This window comes from Juglans microcarpa x Juglans regia, chromosome 3D (genome assembly GCF_004785595.1).
Source record: "Juglans microcarpa x Juglans regia isolate MS1-56 chromosome 3D, Jm3101_v1.0, whole genome shotgun sequence".
NCBI lineage: Eukaryota > Viridiplantae > Streptophyta > Magnoliopsida > Fagales > Juglandaceae > Juglans > Juglans microcarpa x Juglans regia.
This window is the reverse complement of record NC_054598.1, coordinates 6,728,830-6,744,393: the sequence shown is the minus strand read 5'-3', so window position 1 is coordinate 6,744,393 and position 15,564 is coordinate 6,728,830. Positions and strand designations below refer to the sequence as shown.

Here is a 15,564-nt window from a genome sequence, read left to right as displayed (position 1 = left end):
ATTTTCACCATAAACAATTATCTTCCTGTTGCCTGCTATTCTTCCCGCGCAAGAAGAAAATATAAAGAAAAATTTATCTTACTCCCGTGCAAGAAGGGAAAGACGAAAGAGCAACAACTTCAGTTGATGTGCTTTATGCCGAGAGTTGAGAAAGACGAAGGAACAACATATTCAAATGAAGGAACAACAGTTATCGCCGTCTCCTACAGTTGAAAGAATATGACTGTTGTAAAAAAAAAAGATCGTTAGGAAATTATATCCGTTAGGAATAATATGAGCGTTAAAAAATTAATGTGTAATTTTTTAATAACGAATAAATATTCAAATTACAATTAGAATTAAAATAAATGAAAATGTTAAGATCAATATTCTAATAGACTAATAATAGATTTGGAGAGTGTTATTGGATGTTGTTGAAAATTGGTTAGTTAAATTTATAAAAGTGATTTTTTTAACAAGATTTTAGCCAAACTTTTTTAAGTCCATTAATGCTCGATTTTTCAAAAAGATCATTAAAAAATTATATCCATTAAAATAATATGGACGGTAGAAAATTAATATGTATTTTTTAATAATAAATAAATATTCTAATTACAATTAAAATTAAAATAAATAAAAATATTAAAATTAATATTTTAATTTAATAGTAATAAATTTAGATATTTTTTATTTGGTCTCCTTGAAAAACAGCTAATTAAATTTATAAAAATAAATTTTTTAGTCAAAATTAGGCCGCTCTTACGGCCGTTACATGACCGATATGATTTACCTATGCAGAACACCATTTGTCTTTTCGAATCACCTGAAGTTGATCCTGACAAAACTATTCCTCGTCATTATTTGGTCAAGATCGAGGAAGACAAGTACAGGAGATTGCACCTTCACTGGCCACTTACAAGTTCGAAAAGAACAACTCCCATGGCATTGGACATTAGAAACTTCCGATTCTTTAAACTGGGTCATAAGACTTTTTCAGCTCATCATGCGTGCATGAAAATCACCATGAAGGCTGTTTTTCCCGTGCTTGAGTTCTGAATGTGAGGATTTCTTATTGGCCAGCCTTGCTCGTGGCAAAATGGTTGATTATATATCGGGAAATGAGCAATGGAACATGATTGAAGAACAGCAACTATGGTACGATGACGTGGTTCTATTTAAGAACAAGATTTATTTAATTGAAAGCACAAGAACAACTGTTGTTGTCGATTCATAAGAAGCCTTTGTAAGCAAGTTTGAACTTTGGTCTTGCCTTGTGCGTTTCCCAGCAAGAGGAACGTCTTTGTCGAATGGAGTGGCGAGTTGCAGTTGGTTTCCATGTTTGTGCAGGTTTGTCGCCTGCAGCCTGTAGGGTTTCTGTCCTGGAAGTCAAGGTGCCGAGATCAATTTCGCGGTCAAGTTTGAAAAGGTCAGAAGAAGTGGGTTGGGCTGGAAAGCTTGGGGGATGGAGTGCTATTTTGGGGTGATCGTTGCAAGTTTTGTACCTCAGCTTCTGCTTTTCCTGGGTACAAGGGAAACTGCATAGTTTTGATCAGTGAAAACGTCTTCGAGTCGGGAGGTGGAGAGAGTCGTCATGATGATACAAAAAAGTAATTATATAATAGAATTGAGATCTTAAGGGGGGGAAATGAGCATCTTTCGTTAGCGTAGAAAAACAAAATACAAAAAAGTTCTTGACTACAGTTATTTTTACTGAACAATCCTGTCCTCTTAGTGCTCCCACCGCCTCTCAGAAGCAAAGCCGTTGCCAATAGCTCCCCTGTTTCCCTCCCAAGTCTCAACTGCGACAATGCATTATCAAAAGCCGAGATTTGCTAGAGCAACAACTAAGAGTCAGCATCTTGCAATTGCTTAATTAGGCGCACGCCCCAAGTCCGTGTCGAACTCTGTTATTCAATAATCTTTACAAAAAGTCAGATTGGTGCCGTTCCATGTCCATTACTACTCCCACCTGTGATTTTCTCCCCCAACAGATGTTTAGATCAAGTTCCTCTTTTTACTACCATCCGAGCACTTGAATCTGCAGAGGGAAAATATCTTTTCTGGCTAATAAGAAAGTTACTTGTCAGAAATACATATCCAGAGCATATTTTGAAACCCGCCAATCTTCAACATTGCAAGAGGACATCAAACAAAATTGGAATGTTTATTTGGTTTTTTTTTTTTTGTTGGGGGGGGAGTGTACTTAGCATATGCACATTTTGTTCAAAGGTAGAATTGCAAAACTCCAAAGCACTGAAGAACAACCATTTACCATATGCTGATGCCATAGAGATTCTTTGAGAAGATGAAGAATTTCAGAAGTAATCAATTATGAGAAATATAGTTCCTCAATGGCCAGGAACATGGTTTTATCTGTGTTGCCTGGCTCATTTTTGTAATAAATGGGAGTGTCTTGAGTCACTTTGAGAAGTTTGGTAATCACTGATAGAGAAAATCATGCACTGATCCAATTCCATTGCATATAAGCAAAATAATGTGTACAAAAAGATTTTAAAACACCAACAGCTATTAATTAAGAAGCATTCACGGCTCCAGATCCTAGCAAGCACCAAGCTGTTTGTCAATTTACCTGACGGCCATAAAACCACGAAGATAATCATCACTTTACAATGCCAGTTCTTCTAATTGATTTTGCACCTGTAGCAGTCACCAAATTAGCACTTCAAAAACCATTATACATCGATGAGAAAATATTTATATGCAAAATTAAAGAAAAAGGAATTTCCACAGGAATACTGGTTGCATTCTACTAAGCCATGTCAATGTATATTCGGTTTTGATATCCATGAACACCTGCTAAATTGAAAGATCAGAACGTTGGTCTTTTCTCAAGAACTCTCTCTCTCTCTCTCTCTCTCTCTCAGGTTCAGCTACCCAGCCTGTTTGGAGAGATAAACACAGCTCAGGCCTTCCCTCACCCCACTCATCCGCAAGTTGTTTGCCTCAAATAACTGCTACGCGATGCTCAACTAAACAGATCTGAATCATGATGAAGGAGGCTCGAAACATTTTTGGTTTTTATCAGCTGTCATAGACCTCTTGCATAGATCAATGCTCTAAGAGGTTGCACCAAGTACCAGAGGCAATGCCTCTGTTAGCATACAATGGGAGGAAGGATCTTTGCTGCCCCAAGAATGATATTGCTCAAGATCCATCCTTGGAGCCAACCTATCCAGTTGATAATAATAAAACCTAGCCCTGCAAATCAATAAGCTCAGGAACAAATGATTTGAATAAGTTTGATCAGCTCTGAAGCCCTCTGAGCTGCCCTTGGGCAAACAGAACCCACGTCCTGGGACTATAACTAAGGCACAACAATGCCTCAACTTTCTCTATTACCTCGTAGTACAATAATTACTTGAGCATCCCTGCTAACTAAGAACCCTTCAACTATAAACGTTTCCATCTCATGGATGATAAGAATTGTCATAGTCTGCTTGATGTTTACCCAGTTTATCAGGCTGAGTAGTAGTTAGCAATGTTATATTTCCAATTCTCGCCTGTCTAGCACAGGGAAACCTTCTCAACCTTCGAGCCTTGGCCAAAAATAAAAGAACTAACAACAATAGAGTGCGAGTTACATTCAAGTAGTAAATCAACATGACATAACCTAGAGCAAAAAGGAAATGGAGCACATATCAAGTTACGAGTTGTTTGTACCAACTACCAAGCATTGATTTGATAGCTATTAACGTCGCATCTAAAGAAAAGTGTCCACTACAATGAAAGAAATGAATATATGCTAAAGATCATATGAGCATACATGATTACTATAAGAAGCTCATACCGATGAACGATTCAAGCCGTGTAGGAACAAATTAAACTAACTGAAAAGCTTCATTAGTGCCAAGAACAATACTTAACTGCCACCGGTGTTGCGGTGGCCCAATTTGGAGGCGGCCAGAACAGCTTCGAATACTCGGGAAAATAATCTAAAGGTGCAATACGACCGTTATCTAAATCAAACACGCCTATATCACGCCCATTAAAAACCACATCATCACCACTAACACCACCTTCTTCACAGCTCATGTAGAAGAAATTGTCCGTAAATAATATGCAATTCCCTTTAGTGCAACCTGATAACTCCGACACTGAGGCCGAAAATGCACAATCATCCCCCAAGAACAACACCCGATCCCCCAAGCTCCTCACCTCCACCCACTTCTTCCCCTCAGCCTCCAACCTAAAAACCTTAAACCGAACCGTCCTCTCCCCCACATACCGATCATAAACCTCTTCAACAATCTCATCGCCATCACCATCGCCATCACCATCACCAACACCTAAGTCCCCCACACTCAGATACATATCGACCAACAACAACTCACCATTGGACTCGACCAGAAACTTCTTGTCGCCGCCAAACACGGGCTCCGCAACCAAACCCACATTCAACGACAAACCAACAACTACGGCCCTCCCCGTACCATCAACCGCGTAAAATTCCCCACTGAACAAAACGACATCGTCGTACGGCGAAGGCATATCCGGGATTATAGTCCACCGCTTATGAGCAGACTTGAACATGGCCAATTTCCCAGAAACATGAATCGTGAGCAACGCGAACTCATCGGCTTCTTCGCAGCCCAAGCACATGAAAACTACTTTTTCCATGTACAAGTTTCCCACATCGCCCAGAGACTCGCCGAAGGGTCGGAAATTCATGTAGTGGAGAACGTATTCCTGACCCAATTCCAATACTTCGAGGTCCGACAGGTTCATTACCCTGGGGAAAGATTTTGGCAAGGGCTTGAGTTGGAACCGAGAGAGCGGGTTCAGGAAGCGCATTCGATCGGGATGGACTTCCTCCACTTTAACGAGCCAGGAGGAGTCAGGGATGTTTGGGAACGAGGATTAGGGAATCCCATGAGGAACACGGTGCGCCTGGAAAGCTGGAAACCCCAGGTGGCGTAGAGAATTCCATCGTTAGGTAGGAAAGGGAAACGACCAGGCAAGCGGCGGCGAGGTCTAGGAGAGAAAGAGGATCGCCACGAGGAGCAGACGGATCGGAAACGGATTTGGTAGAAGGGGCTGTGGAGTTGTTTGGCGATTAGGTTTAGAAGTTCTTTGGGTAGCTGAGACCAGTCCGCCATTGGGTGCCGGAGGAGAGGGAGGGGGACCTTTCTCAGGAAACCGTGGGAAAAATTGGGAGGAGAAAAAATAATGTAAAATATTAAGATAATCTCGATTGACAAGACGAACTGCCGTTTAATAACGACATGAGAGGAGTGTGATTTTAAATAAAAATTAAATATTAATTAAAATATTAATTTTTAATATTATTATTATTTTAAAATTTAAAAAAATTAAATTATTTATAATATTTTGTTTAAAAATTTAAAAAAATTATAATAATATGATTAAATGAAATGAAATAAAATAGTATCCAAACGAGCCTTAAAAGAAAATTATATTATGAAATATTATCTTCAATAATTTAAATCTCGTTTTTAAATTTAGATTTTCATAAAAGATTATCACTATATCTAATGAGACATTTTTTAATCACAAAATTTTTTTATAAAAATAAATTTATAAATTAATATATTTTAATGTGTAAAATTATTTTTATTATAAAATATATTTTTAATAAAAGATATTTGATAGTGTAAATTTATTTTTATTATAAAATAAATTAATAAAATCTTTTTATAGTTGCAACATATCTACCTATTTTAGTTGTAGTTAAATTTGTACTCAATACGACACAGATTATTACCTAAAAATAATGTTATTTATCGTAATTCTCATCATTATATTAATATGATTTTAAATAATTAAATATCTCATTAAAATTATGATTACAATGGTTGACTCAAAGGAAAATGGTCATACCATATTGAGAGGGATGGTTGCCACTCTATAGGTGGTCACGTCGAGTACCACCTAGGTTTAGGTGATCGGATCACCTTGCATGGGAGGATGGAAGGAGGCAGTTCCCTTATGTAAATATTTATTTCAGGAAACTATGTTTATATGTTATAAAATCATGTGAAAATTTTAAAATTAAGAGGTGGTAAATATGTTTTAAATAAATTAGTCTCTAAATTTATATATATATATATGTTATAAATCATGTGTAAATATGTAAATATCTCTAAATTTCTCATTTTTAAAAAAATAACCCTCCTTTAATATATATTGCGGCTGTATTGTCGCCCTTAAAAACATTCTGTCGCCTCAACAACTAAAAGTTTATAATGTCGATTTGTGTGAAACGCTTCTAGAGTAGAGCACCCGTTTGTTGAATAATCCCGCCCTCCCACCACCGTATCTCTCTCTCTCTCTCTCTCTCTCTCATGGAGAAGAAGAAGCAGCAGGAAAGCAGCAAACGGAGCGAACCCAAGAGCTCCTCCTATCGACCGAATATTTTCGGTGCCAACGCTCTCCAAATCAGCGAGGGCGATGCTTCGTGCATAGTGGGTGGGATTGTCGAAAAGGGAATCTCCGACAAGACACCGAGCAGCCAGACTGCCCCTCCCAATCCATCCGTTATCCCTTTCCCCGTCGCTCGCCACCGCTCCCACGGTCCGGTATAATATCATTGCTTTACCTCAAATTCTTCTAATTCCGAGCAGCTGCACCAGCTATAATCGTACAAACCCTAATATCTTGTTCTCTTTTTGGTATTTAGTACTTGTTTAGTTGCTGGGAAATGTGGAAAAGAAGAAAAGGAATCAACTTTGGAATTTAAAACTTTCATTACTTAGGAACTAATAGTGAGTGAGCCTACTAGGATCATTTGACTTATCTTGAGTTAACTTTTTTTTCTAAATAAATTATTTTCGAGAAACTAGAAAGATGCCACTAGAGTTGTAAAGGATCATTCATTTCTTTTAATGGGTTAATGGAGCTGATAAATATGGCCGGAATGTGGTTCAAGTTCTTAAATCAGTTGTTACTGAGAAAATAAACGATATAGAGCATGAGATTCATTCACTTGCATTCCTGCCAGCACTACAAAAAGGTCCGGTCTTAATGCCCTACTACTGCTGTGCAGTTAAAAAGTTACTTATACCGTTTTCCTTCTAAATGACGCATTGTTTTATTTAATTTATCAGCATTGGGGTCCAGCGGCTAGTGTAAAGGATGATAATAATAGTGATGGAAACGAGGAGGATGATGAGGAAGATAAAGTTTCCATGGAATATGATCCAATGGCACCTTTTGCAAATCCAGTGCAGAGGAAGAAGAAAAAAGGATTGGATTTAAGCAGGTGGAGAGAGCTTGTTTCGGATGATAAGTCGTCTGCGGCAAATAAAGCAGAAGATCTCTCATGCCATCAGAAAAATGAAAAAGAAAGAAAAGGTGTAAATACAGCAAAGACAAGCATGTCAAGCGACCCATCCTTAGCTGATGCAAATGTGTTTTCTCCAATGAAAATGGACATGGAACCTATTTTAAATGCTCATGGACATATAGACAAATCTGGTGAGGCTATGATCAGTGCTTCTGGTGATGGATGCTTTAGTTTAGTCAATGCCATGGAATTAGATAACCTAAACCAACTAGGTCTGAAGGAGAAAGTTAAAGATACTAGCCCTTTTAACTCAACTGTGGAGAGAACGAAACAAGAGACCTTGTCACTCGAGAGCCAGATTGATGCAGAGAACCGTGCCCGGTTACAGGAAATGTCACCTGATGAGATTGCACAAGCACAGGCAGAGATAATGGAGAAGTTGGACCCTTCAATTCTAAAAGCACTAAAAAGGAGGGGTGAAGACAAACTAAGGAATAAAAAAGGCTCAACGTTAGAAGTCAGCACCTATGGTGAACAAAGTACTCTCCAAAATGAGAATACACAAGATGCAAAAGGTTTTGCACATTTTGACCGTGATAGCTCTCAGATGGTGACAACATCTAATGGTACACGGAGTGGGCAAGACAATGGTGAGTTGCAGAAGTCATCTGGAGCAGCCAGTTGCAGTTTATGGAATATTTGGAGTGACAGAGTTGAGGCTGTAAGGGAATTAAGATTTTCCTTGGATGGGACTTTGATTGAGAATGATTATGTCCAGGTACCTGGGAATGGTAAGGCGAAGTTTTTCTAGTTGTTACTTTTGAATTATGTTTAATAACATCTGCATTTTCATTGTTTATCTGGTAATTGTTCATACCTAATTTTTGCATGATTTTGGCTCAAAAGAGAAAGATATGTAATTTATTTTCTTAGGTCCAGATTTTGATTATTTAATCAGAAAGGCTTGTTTAGTCTTTCATGCATGTCATTACCTAGTTATGCATTTATTTTTTTATGCTTACCTAGTTATGCATTTTTTTATGCTTAAGTAAATGGAATTACAAAACAACTGATCTACTTCGGCATTTTAAGCAAAACGATATAGGCTAAATATTGTGTGATATTCAGAAGCTATTGTGTTTGTAATGTTTTGATTGCCATTATCTGATGAGATAGATTATGCTGGTATTAGGTTTTACAGTGAGAAGTGTTGCAACATTTCGATAGAAGCTTATGTTGAATAATGATTGTTAATAGTTTTTTTAGAGCTGATGTTATATGTAATCAATTAAAATTTTCTTGGTTTTTGTACATGAGCCAAAAATGATAATCAATATTCCTGGTTGCCTACGGATTCCTCTTGTTATCTTTTGTTATTATATACTCAACTTTACTTTAGGTGATTTGATTCCGTTGTCAAAAAGTCTTAATAGATTTTGGTGATTAAATACCTAGCAAAGAAGTAATATTGTAAGTATAGAAAATGCAAGTACATGAATGTTATTCTTACTAAATAAGATAAAAAATACCTATGCCTCTAAATGATACTGACTACATACATCTTTATTTCTCTTGCTCTAGGTGGTATTGCCACTCAGAATGGGCATAGTGCTGACAAGGTTACGGAGCGTGATTTCCTACGGACTGAAGGCGACCCTAGTGCAGCAGGTTACACAATTAAAGAAGCTGTGGCACTTACTCGAAGTGTGGTCAGTTTACATTATATCTTGTATCGTGTTGCTTAACTCTTCTAATTGTATATGTTTGACCCGACAGGGTGCAACCTAGTTGTCAAGGGGCATGCTTGGGATGAGTTGTACACTCAAACATCCTGGATTTGATTCCGCACTAAGAGTTCTCCTAGATTACTTAATACATGGTTCTGGTGGGTGGGGTCATGTATTCAAGTTTACTTCTCAGGGATTGGGTTTGAAGGGCCCTGCCTTAGTGAACTTTCATGTCATAAAAAATGATGTTTGCTGGACTATATCTTGTTTGATTGGGCACCCCAATACATTTGCTGATGTTGGAATCAAGAAATTAATGATATTATGGTGTCCCAGTTTATAATAAGTTAAACTCAGAAAATCACCTCTCTAGGATATAGGAATTATTACTAATGGCATCTTATAGTTTTTGCTGCATTTTTCCATTCTCTCTTAGTATTGTCTATGTTTGGCTTTTTCAGGTTCCAGGACAACGAGCCCTTGCCTTGCATATCATCTCCTCATTGCTTGAGAAGGCATTACATGGTATTAATCAGACTGAAGTTGGAATCCCTTTGGGAAATGCTAACAAACTCAACAGATATATAGACTGGGAGGCAGTATGGGCTTTTGCACTGGGTCCGGAACCTGAGCTTATTTTATCACTGAGGTGGATACCATTTGAATGCTTATAACTTTCATGATTTTCATGTATCTTTTTTCATTCTTGATAGGTTTCACTTGTGTATACATTCTGTATAGTTGGTTGCGCTTTCTAATGAAGATTTTTTACTAATAAAAAAAGTTACGTCCTACAATAATGGTGCACATTTTTGTTTATGTATAAAAAATAATAATAATGGTGCATAGATACAGACCTGGGAAACTTGTTAATCGTTATAGCCCAGCTTCCTGTATCATACATTTTAACTTGTCCACTGTTGTATTCAGGGACTGTTTGAGGGCATGCATTGCTTCCTTTCATTCAGAAAAATCTTTTCATAAGTCAACTATGGTACATGCAACTGAACATATTCCAAATTTTTAGTCACTTTGTGCTGCTTTATGCACATTTCCAAGTTTGAGGTATATTTGGTGATTGAGATTAAATTTTATACCTCAGCAATTTTTCCTAGTTTATTATTATTGATGAAAGTCCTTGTTTTCTAAATTTATTTCCTTTTTTATATATTTTTCTGTTTGACCATCTTTTGAACTTTGGATACTTGCTGAATTCAAGTACTGTGATTTAAGTAGTGTTTTATTTATTTGTAGGATGTCTCTTGATGACAACCACAGCTCTGTAGTTCTAGCTTGTGCCAAAGTCATTCAATGTGTTTTAAGTTGTGATGTGAATGAGAACTTCTTTGAGATGTTGGAGGTAGAGGATTTTTTCCTTTTTTTTTTTTTTTTTCTTATTCTATAACTATTATGTGCTCAATTTAATAAAATATGTTTCAGAAAACAGCAACATATGAGAAGGAGATCTTTACTGCCCCTGTGTTCCGTAGCAAACCAGAGATTGATGTTGGTTTCCTGCATGGTGGATTTTGGAAGTACAATGCTAAACCTTCTAATATTCTTCCTGTTGACGAGGACATGGTGGATGATGAATCTGAAGGGAAACATACAATTCAGGACGATATTGTTGTTGGTGGACAGGATTTTGCTGCAGGTTTGGTTCGGATGGGAATCCTTCCAAGGCTTCTCTATCTGTTGGAGGTAAGCATGATGATAGTGAAGATCCTTCGTTTTCTTCATGCTCGAGTCAACTATGCTAATATACGAAATACATTCTCTGAATTCACCTGCTCTTTTCCTTCTTCCTCCTTTGTTGGCATTGATGCTTGTATTGCCTGCCTTTCCTCTATTGTGTTGTAAAGTACTTAAGTTAGACTGTGAGGTAGTTGACATTGTGGAAAGGATTTAATGAATGAATATCTTCATTTTTCTAATTGACATTGCTAGTGGCTTGAATCATATTGGAAAGGCTATAATGAATGAATATCTTCATTTTGCTTATAATGCTGTGTTTCATTGCATTCTGGAAATAGGTGCTGGGCTCAGAAACTCTAAGATCTAAACACCGGTATTTATCTCTTCATATGGGTGCGGGCCATGTGATTGTGGGTGCATGTGTGTGTATTGTCTGCAACATGTTCACACATATACTCATTATATAACTTAAAGTGCATTTTTGTCTATGAATACAAGTGCATTGTCTATCTTTGCTTCATTATCTGTTCCAATAAATAAAGGGTGGTCATTTTGATAAGAATTATCTGATTTGCATGTTGATTTTGTGTTGATATATGTCAAACGTCCTGTCATCAAATAGATGCACACGATAAAATCACAGAAAGAAAAAAAAAAATCGCGGAAAGAAGTTTTCTTGTAAAATTGATGATTACAACTTTTTGAAGAAAGTACATCATTTACTATTGTACTTGTTATTTTTTTAATGTTTCTTTTGAAATGCTCTATCCCTTATCATATGTCTGTAGTAATGGTCTCCCAAAATCTCGGTACTTACTGTACTTCATGTTCTAGTTTTCTAATAGGTATTCCTTTGTATGTTACTCATAAAAAAAAAAAAAAAAGGTATTTCCTTTGTATGGTTTTTAGAAGGACCCTACAACGGCTTTAGAGGAATGCACACTGTTTACTGTATTTCATGTTCAAGTTTTCTAATAGGTATTCATTTGTATGGCTTCAGACAGATCCTACAGCGGCTTTAGAGGAATGCATACTTTCTATACTTGTTGGGATAGCGAGGCATTCCCCAAGATGCGTAAATGCAATCATGAAATGCCAAAGGCTTGTTGAAATGGTTGTCCACAGATTTACTATGAAAGACACTAGAGAAACTTATCCTTCTAAAATAAAATCTGTTAGCCTTTTACGGGTAAGATATTTTATTACCTTTTTCTTTCTGGGAGAGTTTTATATTGTTTTTTCAATCGAGAATTTTCCTGTATTTGGCTTGGTAAAGTGCTAATATTTTTTTACGTTTGATATGGAAAACAAGGTCTTGGCTCAATCACACAAGGAGAATTGTCTCGAGTTTATAAAGAATGGGGCTTTCCAAACTATGACACGGCATTTGTATCAACATGTTTCATCCCTTGACCACTGGGTAAAATCAGGAAGAGAGAACCATAAACTTTCATCAGCTTTGATGGTTGAACAATTACGTTTTTGGAAGGTCTGCATTCATTATGGATATTGTGTATCTTACTTTTCTGATATTTTCCCTACCTTGTGCTTGTGGCTGAATCCACCTACAATAGAAAAACTTGTACAGAAGAGTGTTCTTTGTGAATTTGTTTCCATCTCTAAGGAGGCCTACCTCGTTCTGGAGGCTTTGGCTAGAAGACTTCCAAATCTCTTTTCACAGGAGCATGCTGGTGACAATACAGAGATCTGGTCTTGGAGTTGTGTCAGTCCAATGGTTGATTTAGCTATAAAGTGGATAGCATTGAAGAGTGATCCGCACATTTCTAAACTCTTTGAATGGCAAAAAGGAACTGAAAGTGACTGTGTCTTCCAAGATATTTCTGTAACTCCATTGTTGTGGGTGTATTCGGCTGTCTTGCGTATGCTTTGCAGAGTGCTTGAAAGGGTGATCCCAGAGGACAGTGACAACCTGCATGGAAGTGTCGGACTCGTGCCATGGCTGCCAGAGTTTGTTCCTAAGGTTGGACTCGAAATTGTTAAAAATGGATTTTTGAGTTTTTCAGGTGCCTCAGCATACCTGACTGGAGGTGGCTCGTTCATTGAGGAACTATGTCATTTGAGACAGCAAAGTAATTACGAAACGTCATTAGCTTCTGTGTGTTGCCTTCACGGAGTTGTTCAGGTAGTTGTAAACATTGATAAGTTGATCCGGCTAGCCAAGAGTGCTGTCCGCAGTCCTACCCAAGAATATTGTGTCTCAAGAGAAGCTAAAATACTTGAGAATGGGATACTTAAGGGTTCTATGGTGGAATTGAGAAATCTGTTAAATACTTTTATGAAGTTGGCTGCTTCAGAGTGGCACATTATTCAGTCAATTGAGATATTTGGTAGGGGAGGCCCTGCTCCAGGGTTGGGTGTTGGGTGGGGTGCATCTGGTGGAGGATTTTGGTCTGCTGCTGCTCTGTTGGGACAAATAGATGCAGGATTTCTTATTAACTTGCTCGAAACCTTTCAGTTTCTGTCTTCTACAGGTACACCCATGGTTGAAGAAATGACCTTGAGTATGCAAAGGATAAACTGTGTCTTAGGTGTCTGTTTGACTGCTGGGCCAAGGGATAGGTATATTTTCGAAAAGGCATTAAATATTTTACTCCAAGTCCATGTTCTAAAGTTCCTTGATTTCTGTATTCAGCGTTTTCTTCACCTTAATAAGAGATTTAAGCCCTCTGTGTATAAAGAAGAGGACCTCCTGGTTTTCAGTAAAACATTAGCTTCTCACTTCAGAAACAGATGGTTGTCTATGAAGGTGAAGTCCAAAGACATGGTCAGAAATAGTTCCTCTGGAAATCAAACATTTAAAAAGGGCAGTGTTGCTCTGGATACCATATATGAAGACCTGGACACATCAAATAATAAGACATGTCAAGAGTGTACTTCTTTAGTAATAGAGTGGGCCCACCAGAGACTCCCACTTCCAATGCATTGGTTTTTGAGTCCAATCTCAACCATCTGTGATGGCAAGCATGCTGGCCTGCAAAGAGATCAAACACAAAATCTTGTGCAGGACCCTCATGATTTGCTTGAAACTGTGAAAGCTGGACTTTTCTTTAATTTAGGCATTGAAGCCATGTCCACTTTCAAATCCTCCGATGCCCCCTCCCCTGTTCAGTGGGTACCTTTAGTTTGGAAATTACATTCTTTATCTGTGATCTTACTTGTCGGGATGGGCATGCTTGAAGAGGAGAAGAGCAGGGATGTTTATGAAGCGTTGCAAGATATTTATGGGCAGCTTCTTGACCAATCAAGAACGGGTATAAGTGCTGACCTTGGTTTGGAGAATAATGTAGATTTATTGTCCGAATCCAGAAATAAAGATAATGCCAAGTTTCTAATGTTTCAGTCAGAGATACATGAAAGTTACTCTACATTTATTGAAACTCTTGTGGAGCAGTTTTCTGCCATATCTTATGGTGATTCGATCTTTGGCCGGCAAGTTGCAGTCTATCTGCACCGTCATGTTGAGGCCCCTACACGACTTGCTGCCTGGAATATCTTAACTAATGCTTGTGTTCTTGATCTTCTACCACCTCTAGAGAAATGCATTGGCAAGGCCGAAGGATACCTAGAACCCATTGAGGTACAGCTGCCTAACTATCAGCTTGTTCATATTGAAACCCGCTGCTGTTGCACCTTACATATATTTCATATTATTAGCAGAAAAATTATAAAATACCCAAGAAATTAGTTTATTTCATGAAAATGTATGGTCATTGGTCCCTTTGCAGGACAATTTTGATATTCTGGAGGCTTATGTGAAGTCATGGAGTTCTGGTGCCCTTGACAGGGCTGCAGCCCGAGGATCAGTTGCATATACACTAGTTATCCACCACCTTTCTTCTTTCATATTTCACTCTCATGCAGTTGATCAGTTATTGCTGCGCAACAAGCTTGTAAAATCTCTTTTGCGAGACTATTCCCGGAAGCAGCACCATGAGGTACACAAACTTTCTATATCTGTCAAACTCCAATATGGGTCTGGTAAAATGGATCGAGTCTAGCATGAACGTATACCATCATTGTTTGTGTGTATTTCGAATTGAGAGTAGTAGAAATTGTATATGTCAATGGATATGGAACAGCTCATCATCTACAAAGTTACAATACATAAATAAATACTACCTTTGGAGTTAGCTTTGCGTGGCCGTCTCTTTTGTTGTTCCCTTGTTTTCCATAGAGCAACAGAAGGGAAGAGTACATTAATTGTTTATTATGGAATGTTACAGGGAATGATGATGAATCTTATTCGATATAACAAGCCATCCGCATCTCAGATGAGTGATCAAAATGGTGGTTCACCGCTAGAGAGGGGCAGTATAGATAAGAAGATGGAGGTATTAACAGAAGCTTGTGAAGGAAATTCCACTTTGTTGACTGAGGTGGAGAAGCTGAAATCCTCCTTGTAAAGAAATATTTATGTAATAAATATCCAGGAACAAAGGCCATATGTAGATGTGCGAGAAATAGTTGAGGTCGGGGACCTGGTTTTGTTGATTCACTTGAATGTTCTGTAAATGAACGCGTTTTGGAAGAAGAAAAAAAAAATGGAAAGGTTTTGGTATTTTCAGTATGCATCAATGTCGAGGTTTTTATTCTTAACCCCTAATAAGTTCCATAACTTCAAAAACTACATATAATTTTGGTTGCATCATGTTGTATAGGGGTAGCATTTAAAGCCACGAGCTGTAAATTTCAGGTGTGCACGAGTCCTCTTCGGATTAATTTGGTACTCGAGGAGGCCTTTTTAACACCTCTTTCCATTCTTTTCCTTTCCTTTCCTTTTCAAAAAATAAGCTTTTTAAGGCAATTTGAAGACCAGTCTCGTGGCCTACCCCAGCAACAACACATAGTTTTCATGCAATTATATAAAAGATGGGAGCC

At 37.7% G+C, this 15,564-nt stretch overlaps 2 protein-coding genes across 2 annotated transcripts; one reads left to right on the top strand and one right to left on the bottom strand.

Moving 5' to 3' along the window:
• Positions 1-1,620: 1,620 nt before the first annotated feature.
• LOC121254977 (F-box protein SKIP23-like) lies at positions 1,621-5,176 on the bottom strand. Its single transcript, XM_041155241.1, is given in 4 exon segments — positions 1,621-2,103; positions 2,570-2,637; positions 3,865-4,845; positions 4,848-5,176. Coding segments are annotated over 3 exon segments (1,263 nt in total). The 5' UTR covers positions 5,097-5,176; the 3' UTR covers positions 1,621-2,103; positions 2,570-2,604.
• A 1,034-nt stretch (positions 5,177-6,210) lies between these two features.
• LOC121254786 (transcriptional elongation regulator MINIYO) lies at positions 6,211-15,250 on the top strand. Its single transcript, XM_041154936.1, has 10 exons — positions 6,211-6,536; positions 7,065-8,034; positions 8,825-8,952; positions 9,432-9,619; positions 10,225-10,330; positions 10,411-10,671; positions 11,666-11,854; positions 11,978-14,263; positions 14,412-14,621; positions 14,910-15,250. The coding sequence occupies exons 1-10, from the start codon at positions 6,303-6,305 to the stop codon at positions 15,087-15,089; spliced, it is 4,752 nt and encodes a 1,583-aa protein (XP_041010870.1). The 5' UTR covers positions 6,211-6,302; the 3' UTR covers positions 15,090-15,250.
• The last annotated feature ends 314 nt before the right edge of the window (positions 15,251-15,564 follow it).

Bases quoted from the DNA above. Each gene is read 5' to 3' on its own strand.
- LOC121254786 (XM_041154936.1), top strand. From the start codon at position 6,303: ATGGAGAAGAAGAAGCAGCAGGAAAGCAGCAAACGGAGCGAACCCAAG. The intron at 10,672-11,665 runs GTAAGCATGATG...GTATGGCTTCAG, and splicing joins GGCTTCTCTATCTGTTGGAG to ACAGATCCTACAGCGGCTTT. The intron at 14,622-14,909 runs GTACACAAACTT...GGAATGTTACAG, and splicing joins CCCGGAAGCAGCACCATGAG to GGAATGATGATGAATCTTAT.